Source organism: Gigantopelta aegis, chromosome 6 (assembly GCF_016097555.1).
Source record: "Gigantopelta aegis isolate Gae_Host chromosome 6, Gae_host_genome, whole genome shotgun sequence".
Taxonomy (NCBI): Eukaryota; Metazoa; Mollusca; class Gastropoda; order Neomphalida; family Peltospiridae; genus Gigantopelta; species Gigantopelta aegis.
The window spans coordinates 29041803-29065988 of NC_054704.1; the positions used below are offsets into that span (position 1 = coordinate 29041803).

General features: G+C 34.2%; 1 protein-coding gene across 20 annotated transcripts in view; it reads left to right on the forward strand.

Annotated features, from left to right (window-relative positions):
- Nucleotides 1-24186, forward strand: part of LOC121376093 (splicing regulatory glutamine/lysine-rich protein 1-like) — a 58933-nt gene that overhangs the window by 17338 nt on the left and 17409 nt on the right. For 6 of the 20 annotated variants that reach the window (XM_041503873.1, XM_041503877.1, XM_041503878.1 and 3 more), the window contains exons 6-16: nt 435-563; nt 5180-5313; nt 6408-6645; nt 9627-9653; nt 13830-13850; nt 16409-16498; nt 16731-16784; nt 18780-18914; nt 20449-20490; nt 21409-21444; nt 21685-21720. In XM_041503873.1, coding sequence (XP_041359807.1) covers nt 435-563; nt 5180-5313; nt 6408-6645; nt 9627-9653; nt 13830-13850; nt 16409-16498; nt 16731-16784; nt 18780-18914; nt 20449-20490; nt 21409-21444; nt 21685-21720 — 942 coding nt within the window. The remainder of the gene's footprint in view (nt 1-434; nt 564-5179; nt 5314-6407; nt 6646-9626; nt 9654-13829; nt 13851-16408; nt 16499-16730; nt 16785-18779; nt 18915-20448; nt 20491-21408; nt 21445-21684; nt 21721-24186) is intronic. The other 14 variants (XM_041503883.1, XM_041503886.1, XM_041503889.1 and 11 more) reach the window with 9 other exon arrangements.

Genomic DNA, 24186 nt, shown 5'->3' on the forward strand with positions numbered 1-24186 from the left:
ATTTAGTCCAAATATATTATTTAAAACATTGTGAGTGAACGCAGAAGATGATAAATGTTTGACCTAGGTTATTAGGCAATGTAAGAATCGGACTTGTTGAATTTTAGGGACAGTTATGTAAATTGTTATTAGTTTAGTTGAGTTTAGGCAATCAGCAAATAGCACTGTCTGGTTTTCAGCAGGGTTTACGGCAGACAAAAGACATGTTTTTAACAATTTGGCCCAAATAAATAAATAAATAATAATATTTAACCATTTGAAGCAGATTAAATAAACTATCATGATAAGTTCTAATTCATAAATATGCATTTTTAAAGGGTAAATTTATTATGAAATTTATGTATTTGCGAAATTTGATTTAAGTTTGTATTTGCTGACGTGATGTCTTAAACCTTGCTCTGCGGACAGTTTACCTTTTTGAACTTCTCCTCAAGGATCACTGGACCAGTGCTAACGAAAACTGATAATGACATTCCGACCTCGAGTTACTCGGATGGAATCAGGTTTCAAGATGGCCAAATAGCATCTAGCTGGCAGACATTTATAGAACTTCTCCGGAAAAGGTGAACACATCTTGACAAAGCACGGCAGTGTTCCTTGAAAGGTCTTGTTCAAATGTTACTGTTTGAATTCACTAACAACGCTGAACACCAAGGCCTGTTGGTTTCTTATTAACAGTTTTTGTTACGTTAACAGAGGTGCAGAAATGAAAATTAGCGAGGTTTCGATCGCACACAGTTAGTGTGGTGACTGATTAGTTAACACTATCTGTAACAGTTCATACAGAAAAAGCATAATATTACATTAATATATATAATATATAATATAAGGGTTGAAATAATTTATATTCCGTATACAAGCTTTCTGATAAAAACTTTAATTTGAGGATACATGTTCATGTACGTAATAAAAATAAAACTGACCATAAATGGTTCTGGCTTTGAAATATTTGTTTTGTGTCGTATTTACTGTTTCTAAAGTATGATCAGTATACTTTCTTGTTAGGCTATGTAATTTTACACTCAGTACACTCTGGCAAAAACCCTGCTATGTAATAGAACATGTTACAGTGAAACTCCTCTAAACCTGCTCAGGAACAAGTAAAAAGTCCTATCTTAAGAGGTATCCGGTTTACAGAGGTTATGGTTTTGAGAGGTTTCACTGTACTTACTTTACATATATAACACTACATTCAGCTAGTGAAAACTGTCCAAACAAAGCATGTTAAATTTGTTTTCATTTATTGAATTTTACAATGGAATGGTATATTTAAATATGGCAGTCATGGCCAGTCTTCTCATTATAGATTGAATTTTATCAAAATACCAAACATAAAAATTACAAACAGAAAAGCTAACAGTGTTTTTTTTTAAAGTTTGTTTTGTTTAACGACACCGCTAGAACACATTGATTTATTAATCATCAGCTATTGAATGTCAAACACTTAGTAATTGTTACGTCAAACACTTAGTAATTGTTACGTATCTTAGATAGGAAACCCGCTTAATTTTTTCATTAGTAGCAAGGGATTTTTTATATGCACTGTCCCACAGAACTACAAAATGTTCTACTTTTCCCGAATATTCACTATGCTATCAGCCTACAGTACCACTATCAGGCCTCAATCTAGCTGGCAAAATGAAGGGTTTTTGTCGAAAGTCTGCTCAAGTCACTGAGTGACATCCATTAGCGGTAGTAAGAAGTCGAGTTGCCATAATTATATTTTGGATCTAAATAAAATCAAACAATAGACGACAAGACACTGACTTGTTTAGGAAATGAAGGAAATGTTTTATTTTAACGACGCACTCAGCCTATTTTATTTACAGTTATATGGCGTTAGATGTATGCTTAAGGACCATACAGATACTGAGAGAGGAAACTAGTTGTTGCCACTTCATGGGCTACTCTTTTTGATTAGCAGCAAAAGATCTTTTATATGCACCATCCCACAGACAGGGTAGTACATACCACAGCTTTTGATATGCTAGTCGTGGTGCACTGGCTGGAACAAGAAATAACCCAATGGGCCCACTGACAGGGATCGAGTGAGTGCTTTACCACTGGGCTACATCCCACCCCTGACTTGTTTAATGTCATAGCTTACATAACATCGTGTATGTCTGTTTTACTTTGGCCCAAAACGATACATTAACACATGTCAAGACATTTGCGGTGATCAGTCAGATGTTTATTTCTTGGCCAGATTCATTTCAGTAACAGCCAAGAAATACTGATTATTACTTTCATTTTAACATAACAGATTATCAGCTACTTAATACTAATGCATTTCTAATGAAAAAATTCCATTGTCTTGTTTGAATTTTATTACTGGAGGTAGTTGTATTTAAAAAGTAAATATTATGATTTGAATCAAGTGTATATTTCAGAACCTTTCTGAATGAACATGAAACATGACGAAACATTACAAAATGTACCAATAAATATTCATTTAGCCTATTTTCATTAATCTTTTCTCCTTTCATCTATAAAGGAAGATCTGACTTCACCTACTTTTTCAATTCTAGGTTAGGGCCTGCAGTACAGTATTTTTAAATTACCTTGAACATGTAACCTGGACAGTTGTTCGGGTCTTATGCTGAGCCCTGAACATTCGGTAACAGTTATGTAAACCTGTCATAACCATTCAATTCAGAAGTGGCTGACCCACAGCATAGCGACTGGAGCAGTTAGTCTGTGTCCTGCATTTATTTATAATTTATTCTTCTGGGGAGTGTATGAGCGTGCCAGTGAATGTAGTTTATATTTCGGAGTACAGCTGTCAATAGTCTTGAGGACTGCAATTGTTTAGCAACTCAAGATGGCTCGAAATTATAACACATGGAATTGTAGATTCAACAGAAAATAATGCACAACTTGACAAAAAGACTGGTCACTGTTCAAATAGTAATTATATTTCTTAACCGTGTCAAAACTTGCACGTGTTTGGTGAGCGGACTAGTACTTTTTGCACACCTCTGTTAAGCAGTACTTTTTAGTTTACTGCAAAAACGTTCCTGCTTGCTTGGTGTATGATTTGTACATGCTTCATTTATTGTTATTATTTTGGGGGTGTAACCTCAGAAACATTGTTGGACTTCTTTGCTTTGTCACTTATATATTTTCAAATGTCACAGGTTTCCATGCTAATTATTGACACATTGAATTCATTGACACTCAATATGTAATTGTCACTTGGAGCAAAGAAGAAGATAACTCAAGATTCTTTTTTATATAAAACAATTTTTTTTTTTAATGCTACTACAGGCCTCTGATAATTTAAAAGTGGTGTAAACCATTTATGGATTACACAAAAACAAATTCAGGTAACCCATTTTGTTATTGCATAACCTGTTATAATCATGTAAATGATGTCCTAAATTTAATGCATGAATAAAAAAAATTGTTATGTAAACTTGACTTCTGCGATTAATAGAGATTATTATACGAGCTTGTGTATCGTACTGGTTCTACGAAATGAGTGTCAGGATTTTTATGTTGCCCGAGCGAGAGTGAGGTTAATACATGAATCCTGACACGAGTTTCGTAAAATCAGTACGACTCACACGTGAGAGTAATAATTTCTTCATTTTCCATATTATTATTGTGGTTTCCTTTATGAATAACAAGACCCAACTCAAAATGTTTCAGTCACAACTAGAAGGAGACGATGAAATGATGTCATATTTCAAATGCACCATCTGAGTTAGGACTGGAGAAGCAACGTCATGTTGTGATGTCGCTTCCCAAAATTATGTCATTGCACTTGTTATTACATGTGTGCTTCATATGATTATTATTAACTCGGTTATGTTGATATGTTATGTCCATATGGGATAATAAATGAACATATGAAACTACCGTTCTCGCAATTTTTAGAGGTGAGTATTACAAACACCAGGATGACTGGACACAGTGGAGTTCCCAAAAATTTATAATTGAGGCAACAAGTTGTTAAAGGAGGAGACAATTAAGGCATTTGGCCTGGTATGCATAGTTAATGATATATAATGCACATTATTGCTTAATATCAACAAGTATAATCGTATAGTTAAATAATAAAATGCTTAAATGTAACGGCTAATATATATAATGGGCGCAGCCATTTTGTACCATCCCAGTGAATGGCGAGCTGGTGGTTACGTAATACCTAACGTGTCACGTCAGGAATTAGTCTTCGAACTGAAGAAACAAAACATACCTTATTTTTGCAGATGCATCACAATGTTCTGTAATAATATCCATCCCAGTAAGCCAGCACCAAGTATATATTATTTTTCAATACAAAATAAACCACTATTGTGTGTTAAAATGACTGTCTTATGTTTTGTACATAAATTAACCCACATACTGAAATAATAATCGGAGTGTTTTCTTGGTTAACTGGTCTTTTCTTTCCGTGGCCTGTACCTGTGGTTCCTGATTGGCAGGTGTATATTAAGACGGTCCCTAGTCACACTAAAATCACAAAACTGACCAATTATGTAGTCGCAAAGAAAAGAAAAGTATCATTTGGGTCGTGAGTGGTCGTTTTTGCTCGAACGTACCCTACCAATAGGCCTAATAATATGCATTTTTTTCTTTGGATTTTTTAATAGAGTAAAATACTGTAACTCCGTGTTTTTCATTTCTTAAAGTGTCAGTATGTGTTGGTCATCCGGGTATGCATCTTTCCAACACATCAGGCTCATTTTTGAGTTGATCCTCCCTTTACTACCGTATAATTTAATAGTAAAAAGGCTGTAGTATTTGAATATATTTTACACTAGTAGCAAATATCAAAGGCCAGTGGCTTTAATATGTACATGCTGCACATTTGTTTTAATGCAACTAATAATTTAATTAACTAATTTGAAAAAGTTACTTACATCCCCCACCCCACACAGCCTCCTATTTATGATTTTATTGTGAGTCATAAATGCCAGGGTAATGCTTGCTTGTAAGATTTTTTAAAGCCAACTTTTAGATACAGCTTGAAAATTATTCAAAAGTGGCTAGTTTAAAGAAAGTTTATTAGTCAAATGCTAAATGTAATAGCCATTTTGTATAAAAGTTAACAGTTGACTAATTTGGCAGTAAACAGGGTGAGCCTGGCTTGTGCATTGGTCAGAGTTGTGGTACTGAAAAAAAAGGTATGAGTTTACTGCAATTTTTGATTGAAATACATTTTTTGTTTTAGAGTGAACCATTCTAACATGGCCATTCAGAAGCCCCTGTCAAAAGATGAAGCTGCATCACAGCGTGAGATGGAGGATGCCATGAAGAAGGTCAAGGAAGCCCAGTCACTGATCACTGCAGCAGCTGAAGGTGAAGGTCACATGTATAGTATTTTTATTTTTTCCTCCTCCCACCACCATCAGAAGTCTGATATATCTACTTACTTGGTAGAAATATCGGGGGGCTCATTTCACAAAACATCGTAAGTTTATATCTGCGACTAGCGGTTATACCAGTCATACGTTTACACGTGTTTGGAATCTATTTAACGCAGAAACTTTCACCATTATGGAAAATGGAGCATTTTTAGAAGAAAAGAAAATGAAATATGTGAACTGCAAACTATATTAGGGTACTATTAGTATAATAAGGATTGTGGTTTAGTCGTAGATTTACGTTTACATGCGAAACTAGTCTGACGATGTTTTGTGAAATGGGCCCAGTCTTCTTACCTCCATCCCCATCCTTTTAGATATTGTAGATACAGCTCTGACTGGTCATGGTATAAAGTTGTTGATATTTTTTGTGGGAAAAACTTGTTGATAATTGGAAGGAGGAACATAAATATTGCTAATTGGTGACTTAATTTGAACATATGGGACGAGACGTAGCTCAGTTGTAAAGGGCTTGCCTGATGTGTGGTCGGTCTAGGATCGATCCCCGTCGATGGTCCTATTAGGCTATTTCTCAAATTTAATTACAAATTTAACATTCAAAATTTAAAAGTCTTTATAAATTATCATCTATTAGTGTCAGAATTGAAAATTAAATAGCTGAGTAGCTAATAAGCCTCTTGTTTATTTATTAGACCAGATGTTGAAATAGAAAAATACATAAACAGAATGCTTAATTTTCTTTTCAACTTCACCTGTCCTCAACAAATGCATATTCCTTTCAGGATAGTAGTCTAGTTTGAACATCCCAACAGCCAATGAGATGGCCAGAAATTCTTCTACTGCGCACCCCTTCCTGTTTCAATTACATAACTGTAACTTCCTTCTTTTTCCTTTGCTTTTTATTGTTCGGACATCTTTCCTTTTCGCTGTGTCTTAATCAGAGCCATCTGTCTTTATCACTTGATTTATTTGAAAGTTTTTTGAAAATTATTGGTGCAGATAACAGTGTTTTTCATTGATGGTTGTTGTAGATGGTGAATTCAGTTTTTTTATAATTTAAATTCTCATATTTAGGTAAAAAATCGAAAAGAAGCAGTTTGGACCGGCGAAGCCGATCCGTGTCCAAATCGAGAAGATCAAGAAGTAAATCCAAGGGACGAAGCCGTTCACGATCAAGAAGACGATCAAGATCTCGTCGAAGGTCACGATCAAGAGGCCGGAGGTCAAGATCAAAATCAAGAAAAAGATCTAGGTCACGACGAAGGAAATCGAGGTCAAGAAGCAGACACCGCAGACGTCGATCCAGGTCGAAGTATGTACTACTTTAATCTTTCCCATCAGATCACAACTACATTTTACTGGATTAATGAAGATACAGTTCCTAATACTTTATAAAAAACATGTACTTGTTATACAACTAAATTTTAGTTGGTAGTTGCAGGGCTCAAACTTTTTTTTAATATATACTCTTAAAAAGAAGAAACGCAAAACCACATTGTCGTAACATTTGGAGAATTGATTTAATTATTGAATGGTGAGTCCGATAATTACCAAATGTTGCAGGATTGTTCACAATTCACTCTAGTCCATTGTGAGTAAGTGATAGGACACACCACCAAGGTCAAGGTCATCTGGAGTCAATACCGGGTGTGGCCTCCGCGTGTGTTGACAACTGCCTGGCACCGCGTGCCCATTGAAGCAACCAGAGTACGGATGACGTCCCGGGGGATGGTGGCCCACTCGGCCTGCAAGGCTGCTGCCAGCTCGGGCAGGGTCTGGGGCTGTGGTTGTCGCTGTCGGAGGCGTCGGTCCAACTCGTCCCATAGATGCTCAATTGGGTTCAAATCCGGTGATGTCGATGGCCAAGGAAGGACATTAATGTTGTTGTTCTGTAGGAAAGCCGTTGTGAGACGTGCTGTTTGAGGCCTGGCGTTGTCATGTTGGAACACTGCGTTGGCGTTGGCCATAACTGGAACGATGTGTGGCCGGAGGATCTGGTCAATGTAGTCCTGTGCATTCAGGTTGCCCTGCACGTGGACCAGGTCAGTTCTGCCAGTGTGTGAGATGGCTGCCCACACCATGACACTACCCCCGCCGAATCTGTCCACTTCCTGCACGCAGTTTGCCGCATAACGTTCACCACGACGACATCTTCCATCATGACGTCGGAGCAGAAATCGGGACTCGTCACGGAACCACACCTGTCTCCATCGCAGTTGAGGCCATTGTCGATGAATCTGGCACCACTGCAGTCGGAGTCGACGGTGTTGTGGTGTTAAGATGACACCTCGAACTGGACGTCTGGCACGAATTCCTACCTCACGTAGGCGGTTCCGTACGGTCTGGTCGGATATCCTGCGCAAACCTGGTATTGCTGCGGCTGTGGAGGTGGCAGTAGTCAATCGTTCCCGAAGGTGGCGTACCCGGATGTAGCGGTCCTGCCCGGGGGTAGTGACCCGTGGTCGACCGGATCTAGGGAGGTCACGTGTTGATCCATGTTGCTGGTAACGGTCCCACAGTCTGGAGATGGTGCTTGGGGACACATGGAATGCCCTGGCAACGGCCGTTCTGGATTCGCCTGCGTCTAGTCGGCCGATGGCATTGTTTCTCTGCGGTTCACTGAGACGTGGCATGTCCTGGATTGTCAACTGTCGGCCAGATACAGAGGCCAGGCAAGCGAACACCCTGCACTTTTATACTGTCGGTGTTCATGTTGCACGTGCAGAAAACGCACGTGCAGTGGTGACATGGTTTGCACGTGGCTGCGTTTTTGCGAATATTCACATTTTGGAACTTTATTGTACAGTAGCTGCGTTTTATCGAATGTAACCGTGGGAATGTGTTTGGGACATGCAATGACCTTATATTCACAAAGCATGAACCGGTAGGAAACATAAAATCGGAGTTATAACCCATTTGTACCCTTTTGCGTTTCTTTTTTTGAAGAGTATATATATATTTTTTTTAAATGCATTTACCCCAGAAATAAATTTGGTAGTGTCAGGTTGGAACTTAACAATGTCACCATCAATGATTTCCGTAGCTGTGGTATCAATTGCCATATGTCTGGAATTTTACAGATGGCAGTTTCTTGCCACAGGATAAAAGTTACTGTCATCTGTAGAGGGAATAATCTTTTACTTTTAATTGTGACATATTTCATTTTTGATTTATGAAAATTACAGGTTTTCCATTTATAAAATGTTTTCGGATTAGTATCTTACTATAAAATGAACTGAAATTTTCGAACACATTTATAGATATGCCCGAAGTTTAATGGATGTAAAACCCCCACAAGAATACAGTTACATACAGAAAACTAATCATTCAATTATTTGTTGCAAATGGTAAAGGTTCAAAATTACTGTCAGCAGACTCAAAATTGCCATAGGCCAGCATTTTGCCTGCGACAAAAAATTTCAGAATTGCTATAGGTAACAAATTCTTATGTTCGAGCTCTGTGTAAGATCTTATAAGGGGAACTGACTCTGTTGGTCAGAATGAGTAATTCTGAGCATTCATACATTTCTTTACTCATCGAGTTACCAGTTATTATCAAAGTTATGTCCCGAGTGAAATAATTTTCAGTTGTCACGAGCGTTAGCTATTTATTTTTCTAAAAACCTTTATTTTCCACGCACATGCACGAAGGCCAACCTGTACAGAAATGATGTAAACCACTAAATATGCACTGTTCTGAGAATTACTATAACGTAATTTAATCACGTTCAAAGATAATTTAAAAAACACACAAATTCTATTTATTCTGCTTCAAAATCTATAATGAATTGCATTAAAATGACATTTTGTTATTAATTTAACACCAAAAACAGACCTGTAAAGGCAAACTCTTTAAACTACATGACGTCATTTTGGGTTTGTCAAATCGTAATGACGTCATATTTAGTACCGACAAAGTCATTGGTTTGTAAGCGTCAAATTGTCCAATAGTATTGTTCGTTAAACCAATACAGAATATTTCTCACTGAGAAAATATGAAAAACTGTGATATATTTATTGTATACAAAGCCAAAGTGCTTGTGTGGCCTGTGTTTTTGTCGACCATAACTAAAACATGTTGTCACAAACATCATGTACCTTAAAATGTTATATACAGTTAAATGTAAACATTCCAGAAATGAGCAGATGTTTAGCTGATAATCGGAAGAGTTTTATACTGAATCTTTTTCTCAATATTTTTTTTTTTTATCATCGAAGATGAATCATTTATAATGAATGTTATGATGGTATGTTTGGTTTTCTCGAAAGAAAGAAAATACTTTCTACTCTTAGGTTGACCATTGAACCGCCTTTGGGCATGTGAGTATTGAATTGTTATAGGGGCAAGGGGTTAAAATGTGTTTTTAAACACCCTGTTCTATGACAGTGTAGTATTAGATGATAATTTGCAGCTCTGAACATTATTTTTTTTTTTAATGTTTAAAAAAAAAAAAATGGCTTTCATTGTTGAGATATGTGACTGAATTTGTCATAAAATATTGTATCATGTGGCCTGTAATTCGTGTAATTTAATTTAAACTAGTATTGGTGTACCGGCTACTATTGCGCTTTAAATGTATGGGATCCCAACTAAAATTGGCATGACAATTATTGTACAGTTCTAACTAAGCTTGTCAAAGACCCTTTCCCATTTTTTTCCTAAAATTAGCAAGTTATTCCCCTCCTCTTAAAAAAAAAAACTTCATGAAGGTGAGGGGTTGTAATATTTATATAAAACATTCATATATGTATATATGTTGATTGAAATGTATGTAGCATTTTTAGCCACATGTTACTATTGTCATTTAGCCAATGTATTTTTGTGCTAGGGTGTCATTAAACATTTATTTATTCATTCTATGGGATTTGATTTGATGGTAAACACCTTTAAGGTAGTTGTGGGTCAATTACAATTGAAGTTAAGTTTCATTAGAAGTAAATCATGCCATCTAGTTAACCCCTGTATGATTCAGGATCTTCACTACAGGTATTATAACTGTATATATTATTAACATATTGTACATTTGTTCATAGCCACAACACCTCTGGCTGTATGCCTGAGGTGATGCATTCTAAAACGAATAAACGAATAAAAATTAATTATGGTTTCCCTAGCTGGGTAGGATGGGGGTTATTTAAAACAACATGATTGTAGAATGTGTGCTTCTGTGACTCTAGTGACTTACGGAGATGGAATCTACTATGCATTTGTATACCACTTTGAAACAACTGAATTAGAAGTGGTTGGAAATAAATAAATTTGAAGAATTTTAATTTTTGTTTTAGTTACAGTCTGTGCACAGAACATTGTAGTCTTTTAGCTATTCATGGATTGTCATAAACATTTTTAATATTATGTAACATGCAGTCCTCAGTGGTGTGTGTGGGTTTTTTCAATCACATTAACACTGGTCATTTGTCATTTTCACCTGTCCACTTATGTTGAAACCCATAAATTCATAGAAAAATGTACTATTTCTTCTTCCTCATCATAATAGTAAGTGTCATATTTCGTCAGTCTGAACAATGTTTTATAGTGAATTTTAATGTTTGTATTCTACTATTTAAAGAGACTGTCCCCAATTTGCTACCGTAGTAACAGATTTTCAACTACTAGACTTTCGAACTAAAAAAATTAAATATATTTTCTTGTTTAGTATCGGGGCTCACCCTGCCCATTACTAAATTAGCTAATTGATAATATTTATATGAAGATGCTGCAACATTTAGTATTTGGCTAATAATTTTTTTTTTTTTTAAATTAGCCATTTTGTAATATTTAAAAAAATAATAAAAATCTACATTTATCTGAAAATTGGCTAAAACTAAATTATTCCCAGTGTAAACCCTGAGAGTATCGGTGTCTGTATGCTTAATGTGTTTCTTGTTGTCTTAATTTCTCAAACTGGATTTTACCTCAAAATAATTTATTATGTACAAAAAATATAAATTATTATTATTATTATGAAATAAAATGTTCTCAACTACAAACATCAGGACAACCAGGAAACTTGTTTCAGACGCTGGATTTCTGAACAACAAAATATATTTAATATGTAATTTTAGACATTAACAAGGCTTTGTTAGGCCTGTTTTCCATGCACATGATTCTGTGTGCATAAATGTGTTTTTCCATATCTGTGTTTTTCCATAAGCTGATTCAGGGCTAACTCTGGGTCAGCAAACATTTCACCAAATTATTTATATAGCTTCAAAACTGCACAAACCCAGTTATTTTCTAACAAAATATCAATTATTTTATGAAATTATTTATATAGCTTCAAAACTGCACAAACCCAGTTATTTTCTAACAAAATATCAATTATTTTATGAAATTATTTATATAGCTTCAAAACAACACAAACCCAGTTATTTTCTAACAAAATATCAATTATTTTATGAAATTATTTATATAGCTTCAAAACAACACAAACCCAGTTATTTTCTAACAAAATATCAATTATTTTATGAAATTATTTATATAGCTTCAAAACTGCACAAACCCAGTTATTTTCTAACAAAATATCAATTATTTTATGAAATTATTTATATAGCTTCAAAACTGGCACAAACCCAGTTATTTTCTAACAAAATATCAATTATTTTATGAAATTATTTTGCCAAATGAAACTAAAATTTGCCAGTTTTTGAAATTCGCAATTGGCGAATTTGGCGAGTGCCAGAGCTAACCCTGTGATTACTATACAAAATTTAGCGTCGTCAAAGCATACTTTTAAGCTGAAAGGTAAAATTTTATGTTATGACGTCACTGCGCTGAAAAACTTGCACGTGAAAAAATTGCTCATTGATTAACTCTTTTTTTTTTAACGCACTGAATGCCCGCGCATTGAATGGCATATATGAAAACGTTACTGTGTGTATGTACTATTTCGATAAACTCACATACTAATATGCGTGCAAAATTGTGTTAATGGAAAACGGGCCTTAGCCAGAAACATTTTTAACAATGGCAGCAAACTGACGACAGTCTCTTTAACATGGTGTATATACAGTCATGTACCTAAATTTTCAAATTTTTATCACTGTAACTCATTTTACTGTTTCAATAGGTTTGTGTGTGCGGGTGTGTGTGTGTGTGCACGCCTGCGCGCACGCGGGTGTGTGTATTATGTGTTTATGTGATTATTTTTCTTGCAGTAGCATCCACATTTGTCATCTAACTTGCAAGTTGTACCGTATTTCTTTTATAGTAAATACAGCCATATTTCAATTCAGTTATTTTTTAAACATTGACAGTGATTGTAATTTTTTCTTAACCGAAAGAATAATTGTCAGGGGGTTTAGTTTTAGAATTTTACCCAAATTGGGAAGATTGAAGGCAATCAAATGATGCTGGGAGGCAGGACATAGCCCAGTGGTAAAGTGTGTTCAGTCTAGAATCGATCCATCTTCCTGGGCCCATTAGGCAATTTCTCATCCAACTAGTGCACCATGGCTGGTATATCAAAGGCAGTGGTTTGTGCTATCCTGTCTGTGGGAAGGTGCATTTAAAAGATCCCTTGCTACTAATGGAAAAAATGTAGTAGGTTTTCTCTCTAAGACAATATGTCGGAATGAACAAATGTTTGACATCCAGCAGCCAGTGATTAATTCAATGTGCTCTAGTGGTGTCATAAAACTTTTAACTAGTAAATTATGCCAGTATTTACAAACAGTTCACTGCTTACAAGTAACATCACTTAATGTTCATTTAGAACTGTTTTATTTACATTTTTAAATGATATATTAGTTTTATATTTTTGGAAAGAATTGCTTTACTGCTATTAAAATAAACAGCCCCAATCCCACTTTTTACTTATTCTTAATACAGAACAGTTGAAAGTAGCAAACTAACATATCTTTTTACTTTCTTCAATATTTCATAATTAACTACTGAATCAATGTTACAGTATATGAACATACCTGTAAACATCTGAAATACATCAAAGTTAGCATTTATATACAATTAGGAATAAAAAATGCCAAACACCAGCTGAAATTCTTTTGGTATTTTAGGAATTACATGCATGTTGTACATGCAAACTATCGAGTCCACAGTGGCACAGATTTGATCTTCTAGCTGCCATCTTATTCAAACTGTTTTCTGTTGTGTTTTTGATTCTACAAGTCTATTCAATCTTGATATCTTGTTGCAATCACTGCAGATTTTTGTTTGGCTTTCTTTACTTAGTATATTAATAGTAATATTTTCAGTAGGTCACACCTGCTAAATACATTGATTGATCTATTTTACTTCGAGAAACTTGTGTGCCTGAGTGACTGTATGTTTCTGTACGGATGCAGCGAAATCAGAGACAGGCATACATTCATGTCTGTTGAACTTAAGAAATTACATTACTTTTGTTTTTGTCATGATAAAGTATACCCCACTTGTGCAATTTGAAAAAGACACTTTTTGGTTTTGTTTAGAAGATCAAAGTAGAAAAACCAACATGAAGGAAAACAGTGTTTTACTTTGTTTTGCTATGCTTTCAGGGACCATGGTCAATTGAAATGGTGATGATTTCAAATTACTACGTAACATTGGTTTAATACTAATAATTTTGTTATTGTTTCTGTTTCCTTGTTTTCATTAATATTATTATAACCTTTTTGGCATTTTGGCCCCGTTCAACCCCCACATACCACATACACCACCAGGATGGCCACATTATTTGGTGGTCTGACTGTAAAAAGCACTAGCCATGGGTATCGGGCCACCATATTCTTGAAATCATGCCTGCCTTAATCACCGTCATAGATACATATTGATAACACTAAAGTTAAAGTTTGTTTTCTTTAACGACATCGCTGGAGCACATTGATTTATTAATAATCAGCTATTGGATGTCAAACAATTGTTAGTTCTAACATATAATCTTAGAGAAAAAACAGTTTGCCATTAGTAACAAGGGATCTTTTATACATGCACCATCCCACAGACAGAATAGCACATACCACAGCCTTTGATACGCCAGTCATGGTGCACTGACTGGAATAAGAAATAGCCCAATGGACCCATCGAGGGGGATCAATCCTAAAATAACTGTGCATCAGGCAAGCGCTTTATCACTGGTCTAATACTAGGGCCTTCATGTAATAACGGGTGTCAAAACTTTTATTCACAGATTTAATATACATTTATTCGCCCATGGTCATATTTTAAATTTTTATTCACATATGTAATATACATGTATTTGCCCATTTGTCATATTTTAAATTTATAAGTGATGACATATTCTTGAGAAATTAAAGGTAGAAATTTTAGTGAAGTTGTAATTATAAAAGAAATATGGTATACAGTTGTTGTTTTTATGCATGAATTATATTTAATTTATTTTTTAATGTTTCAGCTCAAACTTAACTCTGTAATGCACCTTTTAACCATTGCCATTCATAATAAGCTTGGTTTCTTTTAAGTGGTATATAGCATGTGCAATTTTGTTCTAAGTATCTTGGTATTTTGAACATGTAGTCAAAAATGTCTACTTTGGAAATTACTGTTCAAATGGTACAGACGTTTTTGCTGTGTACAGTTTCTTGATTTTACATAGCTTAGTGATAGCCTTTCTGCCTTTGTAAATTAAAATGAATATTTTATGTAAATACTTCTTTGGTAAATAAATGTTGTTGTTCTTTACCTTTGTGATGATACAATGTCAGTGCTTGTGCTTTTTCATTAGTTTAAAACTTTAACCTGTTCACGCGGTCCTTGGGTGACATGGCTAACTTAAACACAATCCGTACTTCTTTTTCAGCCATTGTTTATTTTCTTTTACCATCTGTATTTAATGCAGTGAATTTTCTTTCTTTCTTTTTTTCTTTCTTTTTTTTCTCTATTTTAAAAATAATTATTGTTTGGATTTTTGTTTTTTTTACAGATATATCAAGTCTTACAAAATGAATGTAAATAAATAGTCATTAGATTTCTTGAATACTGTTTGTAGATATTTCATTGAAATAAAGCCATAGTGTCATCATTTGCTTCATTAAGGCCTAAAAAAAATATGTGTTTCAGGTTTCATCCTTGAAAAAAATAGGGTAGGTACTAGGTACATGTAGCTATAGTCCGTCCCATCATTTTATAAAAATGTTTTTTTTTGTAAAACATTTCAGTTTGGTTTGACGTAAGAAGAAAAGTAAAAGTGTTTGGAAATAACAAAACATACTATTTGTGCGTGCAATTTACAAATCAGTTGGCTCAGAAATAAATAACTTGTAATAAATTCCATAGTATGAAAAAAGGCATTTCCTGTGGTTTTGATTTTTAAATCAAATAAACCCGTAATTGGACGAGGTGTTCCGAATCTACTTTGCTGATTGCAAAAAATCTGGGATCTTGATTTAAAAAAAAAATTTTTTTTATATATAATATAATATATTTTTTCATTTTTTTCTTCAAAAAATTTAAAGGTCGCTACATAAAATAAGAACAGGTCGGGAAACCGGAAACACACACATTTGTTTTTTTAGGCCAAAATAGTATTACTTAGAATCTGTGTTATGTAGATGTAGCTGCAATTATCTACCTTTGTCTGCTATGTATTATCAATTAGTATTAGTCTCCAAATTACAGTAATATGTATTATTCTTACATTAAATTAAAGAGAATCAAGCAGAGTTTTAGTAAAAATTTAAAGGCTCTGGTGATGCATCTGCCATTATGAAAAAAACACTGACTAAACATGTAGGTTTTCAATATGCTTCTCAATAAAAAATACAAAAGATGTTTTGTATTGTAAAATCACTCATAATGTTTACAAATAATGTGTTGCAAGAATATGCACTGAACAACAACAAAAAAACATGGATATTATAGGTTTTTAAAATTTGTGTTGTGAAACATTTTGGTCTATTTTGACTATTTACCGAAAATTTATTTTATGGGGGAAAAATAAATCTAGTATTTTATATAATTTCTTTTGTTGTTCACTCTATTTTGTAGATTATCTGAACAATATTTGACAAGGCATAATGTGCAGCAGAGCCTCTAAATTTGCTAAATTAATTTGATAGAAATTGTTCTCAGTATGTTTCATACAGTCATTAAGTATTGTATTGTAATACATTGGCAGGTCACGCAGATCAAGATCTAGAGATCGGCGAAGGTCAAGGTCACGATCTAAGCACCGGAGCAAGTCCAAAAGATCAAGATCGAAGTCTAGGTTTGTTCACAATTTATTTATTTGTAAATGCTTGTTTTTAATTCTCATAATTTTCATTTGATAATGCTAATTTTCTTACATTTTTTAAAAGTAGTACAATTTAGTATGTCATATGTTAATGGGAATGCAAATACTCGTATATATTTAATCAAATACAGTGTTTAACAATAAATAATTGCATGTACATTGATAGACAGAAAAAGATGTGTTATATTTTCCCTATCTCTTTTAGGAAACGATCCAAGACCCCTCCTAGAGCATTTATTCATCGTAGATCCAGATCGAGGTAGGTTTGAACTTTTTCAAACAGCCATAAATATTGTCCAGGACACAAACTGAGCTATCTAGGCTGTCTGTCCAAGACGAGTGGATCTAGTACAAACGCAGAACCTACTAACCTTAAGCCTGATAGCATTAACCACTACACCACTGAGGTTCTTAACGTAGTTAGTATACTGGACAAAAGGAGAAACACAAATATTAATTTTGTTTTCTTTAATTTAGGTTAAATTATTCAGTTTGAATCCCTTTAGTTTTTGTCTATAAAAATTATCAGTGTCTGGTGAACATTGTAGACCGTTTTGACAGTCTATTTACTTAATTAACTGTTAACCCCTACCCCCCAAAAACCCAACATATCTTAAAACATAATTTATTTTATAGTTCCAATATATTTGAAAAGTTACATGTTAAAAACTGACTCACATGCAATGCATAATCATCATGCGATTCATTAATCTGACCAAGTGACCATTTAGTTTTGAAAGTTTGGTTAAAGTTTTGTTCAGTTCATATTTGATCACCTTTTTCCTTTCATCTTGGCCTAAATGTTTTAAGCCACTGATGTTCCCTACCCACCTGTAAAAAAGTTCTCCAGCACTTAATGAATTAAATGGATTGATTCATCTTTTGACTTGCAGTAGCTGACATGTAAACCATACTGGTTTTTACAGTTTAGTTATGATGTCAAGGAAATGGACTGATTCATCTTTTGACTTGCAGTAGCTGACATGTAAACCATACTGGTTTTTACAGTTTAGTTATGATGTCAAGGAAATGGATTGATTCATCTTTTGATAGCAGTAGTTGACATGTAAACCATACTGGTTTTTACAGTTTAGTTATGATGTCAAGGAAATGGATTGATTCATCTTTTGATGGCAGTAGTTGACATGTAAACCATACTGGTTTTTACAGTTTAGTTATGATGTCAAGGAAATGGATTGATTCATCTTTTGATGGCAGTAGTTGACATGTAAACCATACTGTTTTTTACAGTTTAGTTATGATGTCAAGGAAATGGATTGATTCATCTTTTGATAGCAGTAGTTGACATATAAACCATACTGGTTTTTACAGTTTCGTTATGATGTCAAGGAAATGGATTGATTCATCTTTTGACTTGCAGTAGCTGACATGTAAACCATACTGGTTTTTACAGTTTAGTTACGATGTCAAGGAAATGGATTGATTCATCTTTTGATAGCAGTAGTTGACATGTAAACCATACTGGTTTTTACAGTTTAGTTACGATGTCAAGGAAATGGATTGATTCATCTTTTGATAGCAGTAGTTGACATGTAAACCATACTGGTTTTTACAGTTTAGTTATGATGTCAAGGAAATGGATTGATTCATCTTTTGACTTGCAGTAGCTGACATGTAAACCATACTGGTTTTTACAGTTTAGTTACGATGTCAAGGAAATGGATTGATTCATCTTTTGATAGCAGTAGTTGACATGTAAACCATACTGGTTTTTACAGTTTAGTTATGATGTCAAGGAAATGGATTGATTCATCTTTTGGTAGCAGTAGTTGACATGTAAACCATACTGGTTTTTACAGTTTAGTTATGATGTCAAGGAAATGTTAATTATAATTATTTATTAACATGAAGGGGCGGGACGTAGCCCAATGGTAAAGCATCCGCTCAATGTGCGGTCAGTGTGGGATCGATCCCCGTCGGTGGGCCCATTGGGCTATTTCTCGTTCCATCCAGTGCACCACAACTGGTATATCAAAGGCCATGGTATGTATTACCCTGTCTGTGGGATGCTGCATATAAAAGATCCCTTGCTGCTAATTGAAAAGAGTAGCCCATGAAGTGGTGACAGCGGGTTTCCTCTCTCAATATCTGTGTGGTCCTTAACCATATGTCTGATGCCGTATTACCGTAAATAAAATGTGTTGAATGCGTTGTTAAATAAAACATTTCCTTTCCTTATTAACATGAATGTATCAGATTGTACATGATTGTGTACTTTAAAATACATTTTCAGGAGTCGCAAGAAGAGTAGGTCAAAGAGTCGACATCGTTCTAAATCCCGGGAGAAGAGGAAGCGAACCAAATCACCGTCACCGCCTAAACTAGAGCGGGAATGTTCGTTGCCTCGGCAAGCGGACTCTGCCGAAAGGTTGGTAAAATATATCTGATGAAAACACGCATGTTTGTTGTGTTGGCTTTATGCATTAACTTGAATGCTTCTCTGTTGTGTTTTTTAATTATGTTTTTTATTTATAAACTAGACTGAAATGTTGTTGCTCGTCATAGAAACATAACTTATCATTAACTTTAAATGTTATTTTATTCTTATAAAAAAACCTTATTATATAAATTTAAAATAATAAAAATAAGATAACATCTTATTAAATGTTTTATGACAATATTATATAAGTCAATAGAATGATGTTTTCTTCTGGCTGTTTGACCACATCAACTATTTGTTTAGGTTTTGTAAAGTTTATAATATTATATGTTCACATTTTGACTTGTATCCTGGTCCCATTGTTTAAAGATATTCTGTTACATGCTGGATAAATTTATTAATGATTTATAGGTTTTCAAAAAGTCTGGTTTAAATTTCTCAAATTTCTTTTAACTCTTATTCTTAATCCCCAGCCCCAGAATGTGGCAACAATAAAAGTTAGGAAAGAGTAGCAAACTTTAACACATTTACTAAAGGTTTTTCTTTCTTTCTTTTAATAAATTATCCCCAACTCTATAGCATCACCAAATGTTAGTCTGGTGGAATTAAATTTGAATCTCAGGTTAAATACATTATTAACATACATGTATTTGGTATTATCAGAAGCATCATTTTATCCAGATGAATATATATTAAGGGCCTCATGTATAATTATTTTGAAACCCACCCACCCCACCCAAAAAAGAAGAAGATAAAGATACATTAAAGTAAGTTGAGGGAATTAATATGCATATTTAACTTCTAAAAATAAAATGCCAATCTTTCAAAACAATTAGTGTAGAGTATTCTTGGGTGTGACTTAGCAAAGACTAAGAAGTTTTTTTTTTATTTAAATGACAGATTATGAACTTTTCGTTTACCATGTTTGGGCACAAATATAAACTGGGATTTTGATTTCCATTATTTATTGAGACCAGCCCAATGATTCTCTGGATATGATTATTTTTTTTTTTTTATAGTTTGCTTTGTAATTTGCAAAGTCTACATTTTTTGTCTTACCCATGTCTATTTGTATACATTTACAATGCTTAAATACCTGCATTTAAGAAAAATAGACTATAAATTTGGCCCTATATTTTTAGTGATAATAAAACAACAGCCCTATATCAATGAATGGCTTTTCTGTTTTATCAACTACATGACTGAACTTCATAACAGCGCCATATATTCAAAACTTGAGAATGTTTGGGGGTTTTTAGTTGAGGAAGTAAAAATATGTGCATGTTTGCACTGACTTTAGACTCATATCATGGCTTTGCATTAATAGCTCCTTTTCCTGCTTTATACAGAGATTCAACTGTGAATATGATTGGTTTTATTGCTTCAAGATTTAACTGGATTCATGTTTTAATAATTTTAAAAAAAATGCATTCAGAGATCTGTGTGATATTTCTAATTAATAAAATATATGTTTTGTGTCACGTTTGCTGATGGTTTTCGTTTGGTTTTGATTTGTTCTTAGTCTGATTCCACCTGCAGCTGATGTTGATGTGAAGCCCAACAGGTAATTTATTTGTAACACGGCTGTTTGGCATGACTTTATGCTCTGCTATTTTTAAGAATCGGACAAAGTGGCAGTCACATTATTTTTCTCTTTTTATATGTTAAGTGGGATTTTGATTTTATTTCTTATGGTCTGTATTTAAAACTGAAGTTGCACCCAACAAACTTGGATTTGTTTTATTATCTTCCACCAACAAGAAAGAAAATGAGCAAAAGACAAACCGAGTCTGTGAAATTCTTTTTCAGTTGATCTGTTTGCATTATGTGTGTGCTTGTGCTTCGAAAAATTATGATTAAAAAAAAATATATCTAGTACCCTTGTCATCAGAAATTCATCTAGAGTAGTTTAATTTTTATTGTTAAATCTGGTGTTTCAGTAAATCTGTTTCTTTTCTTAAATTTGTGTGGTATAAATGTTGTTTTGTTTAGAATAGCTATAGTTTGTCTCATATTGGTTTTTCATCTAGTGCTTGCTTTTGTTGAAGGAAATGTCCAAAGGACAAATTTATTACTGCACAGGCTATCATACTCTTCCTTATTGCTGTATCTTTCTTCGACTTTCTGGGTGGTCAGTGCATGGTGTAATTGCATTTTCTCTAACACATTTTTCTAACATTGTAGGCTATTATATACATGTCCATTGTAATTTATTTGACGAGGTTTGGAGAAGAATATGGTTGCATTTTGACTGCTTTAGTAGGACTGGCTGTAATGTTTTCTAATTATGCATGCACATGACGTCATCTTAATGTCTTTGATTCAGGTTATTCTGCTGTCAGCAAACTTTAGCAATTGGGTTTAATATAACATATTGGTTTGATGTTGTATGTGCGATAAAGTTGGATGGAAGGGCCAAAGTTTGGGCTCACGATTAGCAAACCCCTAAAAGTTTTCAATTTTTGTTCTTTGTTTTGTTCAGTGACCCAAAGACTGAAGCACCACCCACAAAACCAAGGTAACTTTGTTGATATTAAGTAAAACAAATTATTATCAGTAATCTTAATAAAATATTTTTAGTGCAGTTTTTTTTTTTAGCATACATGAATTTAAAAATAAGTATGCTGTTTAGAAGCCAAATGTTACTTTACTGTACTGTGTGCTTATGTGGCAGTAACTGTTAATTGTTAATAATTTTTTATGATGTTCAGTCACCAGACAATTAAAATATTTCCACTTTGTTTTTTGTTTTGTTCAGTGACCCAAAGCCTGAGGCATCGCCCACAAAATCAAGGTAACTTTGTTTACAGTATGAAAAATAAATAAACATTATAGGATTCAGGGATTTTTCAGGTGCTTTTCAACAATGAACATAAAGGGTTATTTTTTTTTTTAAATCGCTTCCTTTAAATACACATGTTCCAGCTATGTTTTGTTAATGTATAATGCTATTTAAGAAAACACTTCTATTACACATAGAAACAGTGTAAATGTGCACACGTATGTGTGTGTGGTGCATTAAAAGTATATTAATTTTGAAATTTGATATATTGTTATATTTTTATTGTGTAGACTTGTTTTTGACTCATATCAGGTGGAAACATGAAATATGTACTGATAGAAAGAAATACGGGATCACACCAACACTAATAGGAAAGAGTGGCTGCAACCAAAACCATAGTGTCTGAAAGTTAATCATGTTACTGACATTCTGTCTCACATTTTTAATAGTCCAGGCAGTTATGTAAATTTGCATATTTGTTTTGCTCAAGTCAGTAAAATGTATTTCTTTTTATTCTTAAGACTATCCAAAATTAGAAATCCATTGGTAGCATTTTTTTCAGTCATTTGATCATGGCGGCCATCTTGAAATTCAAAATTGCCATCATTTTGGGATATTTTACATATATTTTGACTCCCAATTAACAGAAACACAATTCTTGTGTCTATTTATATTTTTGAGGGCAATGAACTCGTTGATAACATTTTATTTAGTCATTTGGCATGACAATTATCTTGAAATTCAAAATGGCCACTAAGTAAATATTCTTATATATATATATTTACTCACAGTTGACCCACACCAACAACTCAGTGAATGAAGTTATGAAAACAAAAATTGTTGTGTGACCTAAGCATCCATCTTGAAATTCAAAATGTTCACCATTTTAATATATTTTTCCATATATCTTAACTCTCAGTTAACATAGAAACACAATATTTTTTGTCTATATGTACATTTATGTAGCCATGAATTTATTGATGACATTTTTATAGTCATCCAACCGTGGCAACCATCTTGAAATTCAAAATAGTCACCATTTTAATGTATTTTTCATATATCGCAACTTCCGGTTAAGGCAGAAGCACAATTATTTTTGTCTGTACATTTTTAGGATCAATGAATTAAAGGGTGATGTTTTTATAACCATCCTCCAATCATGGAACCATGTTAAAATTCAAAATGGCAGCCATATGGAGATTTAAAAATGGCATGTGCCCGTTGCGGGGTAACTCGAGGACGCAAACCGTGAACTCAAGCGAGATCTCGCAAAAATAGACCTGTGGACAAGTTGGAGGGCATAGACAGTGGGAGGCCACGCAGTAGGAATGCGAATATCTCCATGATTAATTATTCTATCAGTAGGGAACCCGAAAATTCTGTCAACATCCAACAAGACTTATTGGAGACATTTGTGAATTATTGCTTGTCACGAAATAAAAAATATTTTGTTGTTAATGCCCGACAAACCATCGGTTCAGATTTGTACGCAATAAATACCGGATATGGGCTGAAGTAATATTAACGTGTGCGTGCGTGTATATATGCAGATATTTATTGTATTTAACATAATTTAAATATTTATAAAGCATTATACAGATAACTACATTCAGGATTCTTGTCGGGATTTCTTTTCACCAAGTTAATTAAAATTTTGTTTGGTATTTGGAATAAAATTAAATGATATATATGAAAGTTGAACATTAGAATCAGGCCCGTAGGAATGATATCTAGAGTTGGGGAAGGAGAGGGGGCACAATCTGTAGTGGAGGGACACAGTCTAGTTGGTGGGGTGTGTGTCAAAAACCATATTTTAAACCGGGTTTATAAAAGTGGGGCTATAGTCCCTCCTCCTCCTCCTCCTCCTCCTCCTCCTCCTCCCCCTCCTCCTCCTCCTCCTCCCCCTCCTCCTCCTCCTCCGGGATAACATAACAAGAACGTCTGTCTGAGGTTCCATTTGCTGAAAGTTCAATCCTCTTCAGTTTGATTATTTCCCGTCCCAAGCAATGATCCATCAAAGGACGTTGTGTATGCTATCCTGTTTGTGGGATGTGAGAAGTATGCCATGTATCATTTATTATAAATACATTGGTACGACTGAAAACAAACGGTTTCTTGTTGTGGCTCTGTGACCAGGCCATTTTACATGCATACCACAACTTAATGCAACTTGTTAATGTATATTTCGCAACAAAAGTTTGTGTTCGTGTAACCGGCATCATCTCATTGTTTGGCAAAGGGTTATATATATGTATATATATATCTGAGGCAAACCCCCCCCCCCCCCCCCATCTACGGCTCCGCACCTTCGACGCTCGCATCTGATGAGTTCAGTTTACATGAAATTTCGATTCCCTCCCCCCCCCCCCAGCTAATCTTGCTGGCTACAAACCTGAAATTATATACACTATTCATAAGTTAGACCAAACATCAAATTAGGATTCGGGTTGCATGTGTCTACCACTCTGGAAAGGTTGC